The 15,718-nt window shown below is 41.1% G+C and overlaps 1 protein-coding gene across 1 annotated transcript in view; it reads left to right on the forward strand.

Moving 5' to 3' along the window:
* The window catches only part of LOC124613164 (venom serine carboxypeptidase), a 135,004-nt gene that overhangs the window by 111,511 nt on the left and 7,775 nt on the right, over nt 1-15,718 (forward strand). The window contains exons 5-6 of the mRNA XM_047141794.1: nt 1,504-1,670; nt 14,405-14,650. Coding sequence (XP_046997750.1) covers nt 1,504-1,670; nt 14,405-14,650 — 413 coding nt within the window. The remainder of the gene's footprint in view (nt 1-1,503; nt 1,671-14,404; nt 14,651-15,718) is intronic.

Raw genomic sequence — 15,718 nt, forward strand, 5'->3', positions numbered from 1 at the left:
AAATAGAACTAACAGGTGGTGTTGAACGTATACAGTGGAGGGCAGCACAAATTATCACAGGTTTGTTTGACCCAGAATTTTCACAGAAATGCCAAAAGAACTGAAATAGCAGGTGCCTAAAGGTACACAAACTATCTTACAAAAGCCGACTTAGAAAACTTGTAAAATGGAATCTAGGAATATACTAAAACTCCCTGTGATTGCTCCTACAGGAATCATGAAGAGAAGATTAGACTAATTACAGTACACACAGAGGTGTTTAAGCAGTCATTCTTCTTGCGCTCTGTAGAGGAGTGGAATGGGGAAAAGCTCTAATAATTGATAAATGGTATAGTGGGAAGTACCCTGTGCCATGCAATGCAGTGGTATGCAGGTACAGATGTGGATGTAGTCATTTGAAGTTGCTTATCCTATTCCAGCCTCGATCTCCACAATGTTTTCTCCCTCCTCATCTAGGCTCTTTGAATTAAGACTTTTATAGCTGAATTCTGAATGATATAAAAATTGAGCATAACGTTTTGCTCCTTCTGTTTGGTCCTCAATAACTTCAAAATTTTGAAAAGTGTGCTCTGGTAAACATTGTCAGAAGGTTGTGTGTGTGCTTTTCTTGAGCCCATTTTCTGAAATAAGTTGTGTTGTCAGTATTATCCAGTAATAGTGTGCTTCCAGATGTTCTGCAGAGTTGTTTCCATTTTATGCACAATATTTTGATGACACGGCAGAGCAACCAGAAGCTTACTATTAATCAATCATGCTGAGAAAACCTGAGAAATTATAGTATTATCCCATGTGTTCTTACATTTCTGCTGAACCCAAATGGATCTTCCCCAGATTGCCCCATTCACATCAGTATTTCGCAGTGCTATCATATTTGGTTGACAGCCAGGCCAGCTTTACACCACTTTAATTTCCTATATTTGTTTGTCATTTTCCTCCTCATCTGTTTAGCAGATCATTATTAATTAACTGCTTTGTCAGCTGGGATGGGGGGTGGGGGACATGTCTCCCTCCACAGATGTGCCCCCCCCCCCCTCCCACTTGCTTTGACCTACTTGCTGGCAAGGTTTTCTGCCTCTTCCTAGATTTCCTAAAACTGCTTTTATTCTTAGCACTTTGTGTTGTGGGTGTCCTGTCCTAGTAACATACTTTCATTTCTTTCACTTCCTGTTATCAATAGTGTTCGCCATGACCTCTGCAATACTCACACCTGTCAGCTCAGACATTTTTTGTTATTGGAGTTATTACATTTTTCTTGATATCCAAGGGAATTTCGCTTGTCTCGTGTATCATGCATACAAGGTGGTTCTTAGTTCTACCAAGGATGTTAATAATTTGGAGATGTGCTCTACTCAAGATGCCTCATTTCAGTGCTCTGTCTACTTCTTCTCACAGTATCACATCACCCATCTCATCTTCACCCTACCGTACTCTTTCTACAGTATTGTTGTAAAGTGCAAAAAGTTTATCTACTGAAACTAATTTTGTATTGTTTTCTAATTTCAGGTATGGCTATTGGTAATGGTCTGTCAGATCCTGAGCATATGCTGAAATATGGTGACTACCTCTATCAACTAGGATTGATAGATAGTAGGGGCAGAGATTTATTCCATGAAAGAGAGGAGCTTGGAGTGAAGTATATTCAAGAAAAGAACTGGGATGCAGCTTTTCACGTAAGACTGTTACTTGCCATCCTTATGCCTCTAGTATGTTTTCTGTTGCTATAATTGTGGCATTAGCTTTTTATTAATCGTAGTTATTGTGATATCCTAAGTTTTATTGTTATCCGGAGTCCAAATATGTTACTGTATGTCAGCAAATTAAAGGCTCTTGAATGATGTATATTGTGACACAATGTTACAGTATTAGGCCAGTCTATAAAGAAACTGTTGCTGAAAGAAAATATTTTATTTGTATAAGACTGAAATATAAGGCATGGGGAAAACTGTGAACCTATGAAACTGAATTTAATCTTTTGAAACAGGATTTTTTCCTCTTCTTAATTCGAATCAAAAGAGCTATTGGTTCTTAAAGTGCATATCCAACACAATATTTCTGTACAACTTCTTGATGTAATACAACTTTGATGAATGCAGTCCCAAGTATATCTGCTGCCAGATACTATCATTTGTAACTTTCCTAATTGTTTTTTTTTTTTTTTTTTACAAGGTTCATATTGCTCACAGATCTGAGAGACAGAACTAACATTGAAAGTTTCAGACTGAGGAAAGACAGGCAGGCAAAACACCTTCCTCATTGAAAATGTTCAGACTGACAAAAAGACACATCATGTTGATCCTAAACTCCTAAAAGAATATACATTGAATAATGTGATATGAATAATGTGATACTAGAGTTTCAGGGAGAGCATAAGGGAACAATTAACAAGAATGGGGGAAAGAAATACAGTAGAAGAAGAATGGATAGCTTTGAGGGATGAAGTAGTGAAGGCAGCAGAGGATCAAGTAGGTAAAAAGACAGGGGCTAGTAGAAATCCTTGGGTGACAGAAGAAATGTTGAATTTAATTGATGCAAGAAGAAAATACAAAAATGCAGGAAATGAAGCAGACAAAAAAGAATACAAACGTCTCAAAAATGAGATTGACACGAAGTGCAAAATGGCTAAGCAGGCATGGCTAGAGGACAAATGTAAGGATGTAGAGGCTTGTCTCACTAGGGGTAAGATATATACTGCCTACAGTAAAATTAGAGAGACCTTTGGAGAAAAGAGAACCACTTGCATGAATATCAAGAACTCAGATGGAAACCCAGTTCTAAGAAAAGATGGGAAAGCAGAAAGGTGGAAGGCATATATAGAGTGTCTATACAAGGGCGATGTACTTCAGGGCAATATTATAGAAATGGAAGAGAATGTAGATGGAGATGAAATGGGTGATATGATACTGTGTGAAGAGTTTGACAGAGCACTGATAGACCTAAGTTGTAACAAGGCCCTGGGAGTAGACAATATTCCATTAGAACTACTGACAGCCTTGGGAGAGCCAGTCCTGACAAAACTCTACCATCTGGTGAGCAAAATGTATGAGACAGGCAAAATACCCTCAGACTTCAAGAACAATATAATAATTCCAATCCCAAAGAAAGCAGGTGTTGACAGATGTGAAAATTACCGAACTATCAGTTTAATAAGTCACACCTGCAAAATACTAACACGAATTCTTTACAGACGAATGGAAAAACTGGTAGAAACTGACCTTGGGGAAGATCAGTTTGGATTCCGTAGAAATATTGGAACACGTGAGGCAATACTGACCCTACGACTTGTCTTAGAAGCTAGATTAAGAAAAGGCAAACCTACGTTTATAGCATTTGTAGACTTAGAGAAAGCTTTTGACAATGTTGTTTGGAATACTCTCTTTCAAATCCTGAAGGTGGCAGGGGTAAAATACAGGGAGCGGAGGCTATTTACAATTTGTACAGAAACCAGAAGGCAGTTTTACGAGTCGAGGGACAGGAAAGGGAAGCAGTGGTTGGGAAGGGAGTGAGACAGGGTTGTAGCCTCTCCCCGATGTTATTCAATCTGTATATTGAGCAATCAGTAAAGGAAACAAAAGAAAGATTCGGAGTAGGTATTAAAATCCATGGAGAAGAAATAAAAACTTTGAGGTTCACTGATGACATTGTAATTCTGTCAGAAAGAGCAAACGACTTGGAAGAGCAGTTGAACGGAATGGACAGTGTCTTGAAAGGAGGGTATAAGACGAACATCAACAAAAGCAAAACGAGGATAATGGAATGTAGTCAAATTAAATCGGATGATGCTGAGGGAATTAGATTAGGAAATGAGCCACTTAAAGTAGTACAGGAGTTTTGCTATTTGGGGAGCAAAATAACCGATGATGGTCGAAGTAGAGATGATATAAAATGTAGACTGCCAATGGCAAGGAAAGCGTTTCTGAAGAAGAGAAATTTGTTAACATCGAGTATAGATTTAAGTGCCAGGAAGTCTTTTCTGAAAGTATTTGTATGGAGTGTAGCCATGTATGGAAGTGAAACATGGACAATAAATAGTTTTGACAAGAAGAGAATAGAAGCTTTCGAAATGTGGTGCTACAGAAGAATGTTGAAGATTAGATGGGTAGACCACATAACTAATTGGAGGTATTGAATAGAATTGGGGAGAAGAGGAACTTGTGGCACAACTTGACCAGAAGAAGGGATTGGTTGGTAGGACATGTTCTGAGGCATCAAGGGATCACCAATTTAATACTGGAGGGGCGCGTGGAGGGTAAAAATCGTAGAGGGAGACCAAGAGATGAATACACTAAGCAGATTCAGAAGGATGTAGGTTGCAGTAGGTACTGGGAGATGAAGAAGCTTGCACAGGATAGAGTAGCATGGAGAGCTGCATCAAACACGTCTCAGGACTGAAGACCGCAACAACAACAATGTGATATGCCGCATTCAGTTTGAACTGTATTCACTGGTGTAGTGTTCTTACTGGTTTGATGAACCATTTGACCAGGACAATAAAAATTGTTTACATGTTGAGGTCCAAATGCAACATTTATTACTCTTTGTGATACATATTAATAAGCAAATATATTAAGCAATTGAGTTTTTAAATCATAAATGGCATGGAAATGAAGTTCTTTCTGCAGTGCTTGAAGCACTGGATGTGAACTGTCTTAAAAAAATAAATTAAAACATGCACTCGGTTATGTTACTTTTGTCTGTCATGAAATGGAATATCTGAATGCACAGTTTTCTTAAATTGGGTTCCAAAGCCATTAGAGATCTATTGAAGGATAAATCCATTTTCTAATGATGTATACTATCTGCAGGAAATTGGCTGTATTATTCCTCTACTGCTTCTGTGTAGTTGCAGCTTTTGAAGCAATTTTCATGTGAAACTAACATATATATTGTAGTAAATGTGTAGCAGAAATAATTCAAAACATCAAACGTCTTGCTTGTGAGACATTCGATATTTGATAGGTGGTTTATTGCATCTATATATTCTATGTAACGGACAACCTACATGTTACATGATTTCTGTTGCACATTCAAACTTTTACAAGAGTTTCACTTGTAAATGGCTTCCAAAGTTGGCCAATAGTGAAATAATAAATGCAGTTTTGCAAAAAGTACAGGAACTTCGTGCAAAGTGCTGTTATCCATCCTTCACTAGTATAAGTTAGTTTTGGAAACTATTTACTATTATTAAGGTGTTCAGAGAGAGAGAGAGAGAGAGAGAGAGAGAGAGAGAGAGAACATGCTGGGTCTGCTGTTCTGAATCCATCCAATGTCAGCCTCTACTTGGATTCGACACACTAATTGTATTTTTAAATCAGGATCCATAATAAGACTAAACTGTTGGAATCATTTAATCTCTTATCACATTTACAGTTAATTTGAAATTTAGTGGCGCCTTCTTTGACACTGGCCTCAGTCTCACTGAATGCCAGCTTCACACCTTGGTAAATATAAAGCCAACTAAGAAGCAGCAGTAATTACACTTTGACAATTGCCATCATTTTCATTCCTCCTCCTCTCCACTGAAGCTTTGAATCCAGATGGCAAAAGTTGCAAAGTAACCATTAAATTGGACAGGTTGTACTCAGCAGCGTGTCGTGCCAACAGTGGTCAACTCTTCTTGGCCATAGTTAGGCAGTGGCCATTTATTCTGGCTGAAGGCTGGTTGGTGGTCATGCTGTGCAGAAATTTCAGAACTGGTATATGACATGCTTGCTTTCACATATGACCCTCCCTCTGATGGGATAGAATAAACCTGTTACAGGTTTAGAGTAGGATTTACTGCGTGAGTGAAATGGGTAGGTCTTGCACTGGGGTCTGCTACAGGGATCTTACCTCTGTGGCAAAGAGTTGGGAGAAGTAGTGGCAAAGGGATGGTGGGTGAGTGGGTGGTGGAATACCACTTTGAGGGATGGGAATGACTGTGGACATGATGGTTTGTAGCTGAAGCCATGCCGAAGAATGTGGTTCAGTTGCTCCAGTCAGGGATGACACTGGGTGATAACAGGGGCACTTCTTTGCAGCTGGTTCTTGGAGGTGGAGGCACGATTAACTGCGTATGAGAATAGGGTGTGGAAAATCAGTTTGCAGACAATGTTTATGGGATAATGCATGTCTGTAAAGACCTTCATGGGATTATCATCCAACTGGGTCCCTCTAGAGGGCTCGCTGCTTTTTGGTGGGTTCATGCTTGGCTACCATGGAGCCCCAGCCTTTGCAGCATCTTTTCCCTTCCACACTGGATGTCGATCCTCTTGCTGTTCTTTCTCCCCTCCCTTGGGAAACATGTCAGGGCTGTTTGCAGAAATTTATTCTGCATTTCGACAGTCAGTATCAGAATATTCTCCCCTGTTTTTCATTACTTTCTTCTTTCTTCATTCATCTTCACCTATCCTTCCTCAACTTCAGCATTTGAAGTTCGTCTTTTTCTTCTTCCTCCCTGTGCACTCCGGAAGGCTGGCCCATGCGTCTGATGAGTAACAGGTGACTGAGTAATGCATAATTCCCAGCCCCGGGTCGACAGGTGGGTTTCTCGCACGTACCCCCTGGTACAGGCCAGGCCCAGGGAGGGGTGATTACCTGAGCTACTACCTTCCCAAATTGCCAATTGGTCCCTCTGTCAGGTGTTCAGGAGGTGTGAACAAACACCGAAGGTGTGTGCACCCCTAAATGAAGGGGCCCCCCAGTTGGAAGGAGCGCACCATTGGAGACACTGGCAATCATGGGGGATTTTCTTGCAATGAGCCAATTATCTTCATAGTCAGGGGCTATGAAACAAACAGAATGGGGCTAATGATTCAAAGACCCTACCAGGTGCACCACCGTTCCTCATGGTTTCATGTACTGAAGACGGTCAGTCCTTCGCTGCTGTTAATCTGTTCATTATTCAGAAAGGTGTTGATGCAATTGCTGACCCTGTGTAATTCTGCTCTCGTTTCTGCAATGGCACTTTGCTTGAGCAGGCTACTTCTGATTCTCAAGCACAACAACTGCTGCTTGCATCTTCGCTCCTCCATGGCCCTGTACATGTCGAGGCCCATAGAATGCTGAATTCTTCCCTTGGTGTTATTGACATTAGGCTGCTCAGTGGTCTGACCGAGGCAGAAATCCCCAACCTCTCTGATCAGGGTGTCGTTTCAGTCCATCAGGTCATGAAAATGATATGTGCATGCTTAGTGTCCACATGCACTCTTTTTCTCGCCCTTGATAGAGTAGTGCTTCCATCCAAGATCAAAGCAGGCTATGAAGTCATCACAGTAAAACTGTATGTTCCGAACCTGATGTGCTGCTACCAGTATCATCATTACAACCACACTCAAAAGTCCTGTCGACACCCAGCCAAATGTGTAACCTGTGGAAGGGATGCTCATGAGGGCAAGTGTCCAAGTGTCCACTTCCTTCTCCCCGCTGTATCAACTGCAATGGTGACCATGCCACCTCCCCTTGTGATTTTTCCATGTATCTCAATGAGAGGGCTGTCCAGGAAATCTGAGTGAAGGAAAAAGTGCCTTACCTGGTCGCTTGCAAGTTATTGGCTAGTTGGAAACACTGAATTCTACCATCTGGCACCTACAGTACTGTTCTCGCTACATCTCACTCCACGAAGGACATGGCCCGGCAGCCTCAAATTTAGTACCGTGTTTGTGAAATCGCCCAGCATCATGGTAGTGTCCCCATCTCCTCCTTCAGCTGTGTAACATGCCACCAAATTTTGGCCCCATGGGGCCAAGTCACCAGCTACACAGTCGGTGAGCCAGAAAGGACAGAATGAATACTTCCATGAAGACTTCCTGTGTCCCTCGAGCCATCCAATATCTGAGTCTTCCTCTGTCAGCTGGAAAGGCTCCAAGAAGTCAAAGGCAAACGGTCTTCTCCTTCGCCGACTCGAAGATCCTCTTTGACGATGTCGCTACATGATAGCCTCGCCCGGCCAACTTCCATGTTGCTGGTGTGCACCACCAATCATTTTTCTGCCCAGGGCACCCCAGGCTGACAGAAGGAGAATGCTGACACTTCTGCAGATCTTGTGGAGAAGGATCCTCCTGCCTCTGTGCCCTGTAGCGGCGAGTCTTTGAAGGCTGGCACTCAGCAGCCGTCGAGGTGACATGCCTTCATATTTTCCTCGTTATGACTCTCCTCCAATGGAAAATTTGTGGTCTTTGCTCAACAAAGAGGATTTATGGCTGCTTTTAGAGTCACAGCGTCCATTTGTCCTCTGCCTTCAGAAAACAAAATTTCATCGTCATGACTGCTTTGAGCTCTCACATTTCTTCCGGGTTCATTTTGACCTTCCCCCATGAGGACAGCATTCCACCTCGTGGAGGAGTAATGCTGCTCATACAAAATGATGCCTCAAGCTGTTGCAGTTCACCTTTCCCTTTCTCAATTGAACTTTTTCCTTTGTCCCTCCATCATTTGATGTCACTAGGGCAGACTTCCTCCAGCTTATTTAGCAGCTACATCACCCCTTTCTATCGCTCGGTGACTTTGATGTGCACTATCCCCTTTGGGGCTCTCCCAGAACCTGTCGGAGAGGTGCCCTTGTGGCTGACCTTCTCAATCAACTCTTCTGCCTTAACACGAGCACCCATGTTCGTTTCAGACTCCATGCACGCCTATTCTCATTTGGACCTATCCTTCTGCACTGCCTAGCAGGCCCATCATCTCGAGTGGTCCATTCTCTCTGACACATACTCGAGTGACCATTTTCCATATGCTATCCATTTGCTGACTCCTACCCCACCTACATGCACAGCTTACTAAGGCCGACTGGAGGCTGTACTCCACCCTGGCGACCTTCGATGAATAGCATTTCCCCAGTTGTGATGACCATGTAGAATATCTTACAAATGTTATCCTTGCACCGCAGAATGTTCCATAGCTCACACTTCCTCATTACTGCACCGTGTTCCGGTCCCTTGGTGGACAGAGGCATGCCATGACACATTTCGCACACCGAGACATGCTCTCTGTTTTTACCATCATCCTACGATGGCAAACTACATTCTTTATAAACAGTAGCGTGCATAGTATTGTCGCATTCTTTGGGATAGCAAGAAAGCTAGCCAGATTTCATTCACTAGCTCTTAAACAGTTCCAGTCCCTCTTCTGTTGTGTGAGCCAACCTCGAACGGTTCTAACGGCTCTCTGGGTCCAAGGCCCTATTGCTATCTCCAACACCTTGGTCCGCCATTTTGTGGAGACTTCAAGCTCCTGCCTTCCTCCATTAGAAATGAGCAGAGGCGGCTCGGATGATACCCATCTCTTCTCAGAATCATGAGTGCTATAATGCCGCCATAACTATGGGGGAACTAGATCATGCTGTCACTTCATCCTGATCCTCTGCCCCAGGACCAGATGATGTTCACAGTCAAATGTTGCAGCACCTTTCTCTTGCGGGCACATACGACCGCATCTGGGCAGAGGGCACGTTTCCCAGATGCTGGAATGAATGAAGCCACTGTTAAGGACAAACACCCCTTCCTTCTAGCTACCCCCCCCCCCCCCCATTTGTCTCACCAGCTGTGTTTGCGAGGTTATGAAATGTATGATTCATTCCCGACTGATATGGTAGCTTGAGTCTCGCAATTTACTAACCACTGCACAGTGTGGATTTTGAGGGCGCCATTCTACAGTTTTCAATCTCATGACTTTATCACTCATGTCATGAATGGTTTTCTATGGAAATCCCAGACTTTGGCCATGTTTGTCGATTTGGAGAAAGCACGTGAGACATGCTGGAGGACTGGTATCCTCGTGTACTCTCTACACATGGGGCTTTCGTGGCCGCCTGTCCTGTTTCTTTCAGGAATTTTTAAAAGACAGAGTTTTCAAGGCACTTGTGGGTTCTGCCTTGTTGGAAACCTTTATCCAGGAAAACGTTGCACCTCAGGCTTCCGTCCTGAGCATCATCCTCTTTGTTATTGCCATTAACCCAATAATGGCCAGTCTCTGCCAGGCATCTCTGGCTCCCTTTTCATTGACGATTTTTTCATCTATTGCAGTTCTCCACAGATGTCTCTCATTGAGCAGCATCTTCTGTGATATCTCTATCATCTTTACTCATGGAGAATTGACACTGGCTTTCGTTTTTTTCACTGACAAAACCATTTGTATGAATTTCTGGGGGCACAATTAGTTTCTTCCACCATCTTTACATCTTGGGCCTGTTACTCTTTCGTTCATTGAGACTATTAAATTTCTAGGGCTCTTGATAGGAAACTTTCTTGGTCCTCCCATGTGTGTCACCTGGAAGCCTGCTGTATGCAGTTCCTTAATGTCTTACGTGTCTTCAGTATTACTTCCTGGGAAGCAGATTGAACCACCTTCCTCCATTTGTACCAGTCCCTTGTCAGTTTGAAACTAGACTATGATTGTTTTGTTTACGCATCTGCACATTTGTCCCTCTTACACCATCTTAATACTATCTGTTTGGCCACTGGCACTTTTTACCCTAGCCTGGTTGAGAGTCTGTATGCAGCAGCTGCAGAACTACTGCTGTCCTACTGCCATGACTTTCTCCTCAGGAGATATGCATACCGTCCATCTGCTGTGCGTGGCCACCTGGCCTCCTCCTCCAATAACTCCTTTGATTGCCAGCATGGGGCGTGCCCCTCTTCTCTGTTACCTCTTGGAGTTCGCTTTCGGCTCTTGCTCCAGCAACTTAACTTCATGCTACCTGCAACCTTCCCGTTGGGCGTAAACTCTTCACCATCTTGGCTTCGTGCGGCAGCACGTGTTCACCTTGGCCTTCAATTGCTTCCTAAGGACACTACTTCAGCCTCACTCTATCACCTTCAGTTCATAATCTTCGCATGGAACTTCGCGATTGTACCTTTGTGTACACTGATTGCTCTCGGACAGATCATGGTGTCGGGTGTGCCTTCATCATTGGCACAGACAGTTTTTCAGTATCTGATTCTGGAACTTGCCCAGTATTTACAGCAGAACTCTTCACCCTGCATCAGGCCACACAGTATCTGGTGACATAGGCTTGTAAATTTGCAACATCTGCTCTGACTCTCTGTGCCCTTTAAAGCTTCTGTGTGCCGTACACAGCCCATCCCTTTCTTGATGGAGACACTGTGAGATTTGTGGGTTCCTGGTCATGTCAGGCTGACAGGAAATGAGGCCACTGACACTGCTGCCAAGGCTGCGGTCCTTGTACGTCAGCCCACTAGTTCTTACATTACCTCTAATGATCTCTGTGTTGCCATCTGTCAGCAGATGGAGTGCCTTCATGGGATCAAGCTCCATGTTATTAAGCCTCTCCCAGTGGTTTTGATGACCACCTCTCACTCTTGCTGTGAGGAGATCATTTTAGCTAGGTTTCATATTGGGAACTGTCTTTTAGCCAACTCCATTTGTTAAGTGGTGCACATTGTGCCCAACTTTTGACTGTCTTCCATTTCCTGACCGAATTTCCTTTTTAATCACTTACTTTTCTTGTTTGTGCTTGCCATCTGAGTTACCAGTCATTTTGGCAAACAATGAGTGGGCTGTAGACCGTGTTTTACTTTTTATGTGTCTTAGCAATATGGTGAAGACCATTTAATTTTTAGTTCATGACCTCTGTGTCTCTATGGTATATTTTATAGACATTTCTCCACATCCCTGTTTTTAGCCGTCTTCTCTTCTGTCAATTGAGATTAACATGTAATCATTTTTAATTCCTCTCTTTGTCGTTGTGTTCTACAGTTTTGCTGTGGTCGCTTATGAGCGTATTTTTTTTTTGCGCCCTAAAACAAAACAAACAAACATCATACTGGGCAAGGGAATCATTATCACTACAAATACACCATGCATGGGTGCACTGGCTAAATGGGGACAATTTTTTGCTGTCAAAGGGGTGACAGCTGTCAGAATGCAGATACAATATATGTTTTTCCATTACGCATATGACACACACACAATCATAGAATAAATTTGAACTGTAGAACATGTAAGTCACTGTTGTGACACGGATAGCCCAGTGGTAAGGCATTGGGCTTTTATTTAAGAGGAATTAGCCATCTAGATCCAGATTTAGCCTTCCAGCAATTTCTTTAATTCACTAAAGGTGAAAGCTGAGTTGGTTCCTTTGAATGGGTGTGGCTGATGTCATTCCACTTCTTCCCTAACCCAAGCTTGTGCACATTTCTGAAGATCTTGTCATTGACTGAATATAAATCCTAATCTTCCTTCCTTTTCTTTCACTAATAGGGTTATGGTTCGTCATTTTAACCTCAGGGATAAAAACAAAATAAACCAAGGCTGAAATGTGACTGAAGGAGTGCTGTTCTTGTTACTCTCATTGATATTTTATGTTAAATATAACTAATAAATTTGCTCAGAGATTCAGTAGGGCAATCATCTTGGTCTTGTTGTGAACATAAAAGTCGCCCCTCACAACAGAAAATTAAGAAAGATACCAAGTTAGAATTAAAAAAAAAAAAAAAAAACTGGTTAGTCCGTAGACACCATTCAAAAGGAAATACATTGTTTGAATAGGAATGCTACTGTGTGAGGAGTACAGATTGCAGGGATACTGCCCATGATCTTTGATGTGCTGTTCCTTGTGGGCATAGACTTTTTGGTGCAGTTAAAATTCATGTATTTTATGCACTAATCAAGAGAGATGTTCAGTTGGAGTTTTCCTTCGGAGATGCAATCAAAAGTGTAGCTAAAGTGACATGAAAGTTGTCTTTGTGCAAGACAGGTGCAATAAAGTTATGGTCCTCTTCTAAAATATTGGAAATGGCAAAACTATGTTTTACAGCACCTTGAGGTGACTGATAGTCCTAAATTAGTAAACACAAATGTGTTTGTATTAAAAACAGCTAATTTTATTAGTAAAATGTTGAAGGTTTTTTGCAGTATAACTTCATATTATAGAAATGCTGCAGACTGTAACTGATTGATGAAATACTACTTAACAAAGGAATAGAGCTAGATGATTGTAGTTTTCCATTTGTGTAGTCAACAGCTGACATGAAGCAAACCCATTTCTGTCAGAAATGGGATTTCCTTCAGTTCCATCCTCAAATGAATAAACATGTTGTATCTTTAGGGAACTATCAGGAGTAGCTTTCTTTTGTCCTCACAGGATCGACTGTTATGAACAAATCTTCACTACCTAAGGTGAAGAGCTTTCATCGACCTGAAGTCTGATTTGAACACCACAGTGGTTTTTTTTTGTCTGTCTGGTACACATATCCTTTGAGTTTCTGTCCCTCAGGATGGTTAAAAAATAAGTTCAGGTAACATGAAACTAGTCATAATTTAAATAAAAAGAATTGAATCTTGCAACTTTGACTGTTTCTACATCAAACTGGCTAACACATGTTGCTGGCCATTATTAACTCAGCCTGCTGCTAAAGCACAGCACTTTACTAAGCACATTACTATCCTACCATTGCCTTACTCAGACCACTACTGATTTACCAGGCAAGGTAAAGAGGGTCCTAAGGTTTAACATGGATTCCAAACCACAGTGCATCTCAGCAATTTTTCATATTATCAAGCATTAATAGAGGTGAAAGAAGTAATGAGTGACAAATAAAAACTCTGGAACTAATTCGGGATGAGACCCTAGAAATCTGGATCCATAGTCCTGCACTTGACAATTGAACCACCAAGCCACGTGATGTTACCCCTGCAAAATGTGATATGTACATACATCATTTACAGTAACATATTCCACAATACAATTACAACTTGTGTATTATCACAACATTGTGATCGAGCATTTATTGCATTGCTGATTTAATGAATAACACAGTAAGCTTTCCTCCCATTATGCACTTGGTTTTGCACATCAGACTTACTCAGCTCTGCAGTCAGTTTTTAATTCATTAATCATGTTCTGTAGATCTACAGTGAGTGAAACGTGCAACGATGTAACAAGAAGTCTCTAAGGAAGAACTGAAACACTTCAAGACTGAAAAAGCGGGTAGTTCTATTTAATGTTTTTCTATCACAAGTCCATGGCTTCATGAAATTTTTGTTCAAATGATAGTCCAGTTAAAGTTTGATTGGAGAGATACGGAAATGAAAACAGTACATTCTGTAAACATTCCTTGCAACAAAAGTTATTGGATTTTTGTATGTTACTGTTGCTTTTTCCCCTCATCTTCTTGTGTTACTCTTAATCTACCTTCATGTGTGAATGTTTCGACATAATGCCTGAGTACTCCAGTTCTTTTCATACTCTTTTTTTCACAAGATGAAGAAACTTGAATCTTGTAAAACAAGTGTTTTGCTTGCATGTGTACCTGCTGCTGCTGCTGCTGCTCAGTATCAGGAACGTTATATCTCTTCATTTAACTGGAGAAAATCATGTTTTATAACTAAGGATTAGAGCTAACCATTTGCAATGTTTTGTAATTTGCATGTGGCTTGACTGTAATATGTTTTTAAAATTTGTTGACAGGTATTTGATGCACTGCTGAATGGTGATTTGCTGTCAACGGGAACTTTATTCTACAACTTGACTGGATTCTTAAACTACTTCAATTATCTTAGTGACAAACCACTAAAATATGGAGGTGATATAGGTGAATTCGTGCAACTAACTAAAGTAAGACGTGCTATCCATGTTGGAAATCGGACATACAATGATGGCACAAAGGTTGAAGTGTTTCTTAAGGAAGATATCATGCAGTCTGTTAGACCATGGGTTAGTAATCTTTTCTTTTTGATTTGGTGCATTATAAATGGTTGGTGAAAGCCTGTGACCATAAAAACGATGGGTCTGTTATGAAATAACTTTTCTGTGTTGTGGCCTTTTTACTATACAAATCAATTTTTATCGTCCATTTAACATTACACAATATGAGCTGGTAACTGACAGTAGCACAACTGAAATGGTTGGAAGACCATATCAGAATTTTTGTTATGGAATATACCCAGGAACCTCTGGTTCTGAAACATAATTTTGTTATTGCATATATCTATTTCTCCCGAGTGTCCTAGTTGGGTTGCACCTCATGGCTTGTACACCTGCCAAGGTTTTATTTCTGGGCCTTATCCCTTATATAGCTTGTATATTTCCTGCTAATTAATGTTTTAATTGCATATGACGTACATCCATCTGCATGTCAACTATAGTTTAAAATCTAAAGTTTACCACAACTCGAACATCTGCAGCAACAGATGTACTTATTCATGTTACTATTAAAGCATATACAGTATACTCCCAATTATTCAGAGTAATGGGGAGAAGATGCATGAATAAAAGATACATATTCAACACTTTGAGGACTGGCAGCATAGACACACTCTTGGTCCAATGGACCGGCCATTTTTAGCGTTTTTTTAAATGTCACTGGCACATTTCTGTTTAAGATATCTTGAAACAGAAAACATATTATGAAAGAACAGTCTTTAAGGTTTATTTTAAACATTTATTTTAATTACTTTGGTTGATGACAAAATTAATAACAAACATAAAATGTATGATCTTGATTTCACAAAAAAATGTTTTTTAGTTTTGTGTAAATTCGCAGTTAATTAGCTTCAGTGTGAAAGATTTCGAAGCATTCTGGCTTGCAGAGTGGTACACTGCAGTCTGGACACCACCAGCTGGTTTCCTTTCTAGATGCTATACCACTAGATTTTTTTGTTTTCACAAAGCAAACTTTACACACTCAAGTTGGACACTCCTTCTCAGTGGCTGGAATTTTTTCTGCAAAGTGTCGTCCTAGAATATGTTGCTGTGAGTTTCACTAGGAACATTGTCTAGTGC

Source organism: Schistocerca americana, chromosome 4 (assembly GCF_021461395.2).
Source record: "Schistocerca americana isolate TAMUIC-IGC-003095 chromosome 4, iqSchAmer2.1, whole genome shotgun sequence".
Lineage (NCBI taxonomy): Eukaryota > Metazoa > Arthropoda > Insecta > Orthoptera > Acrididae > Schistocerca > Schistocerca americana.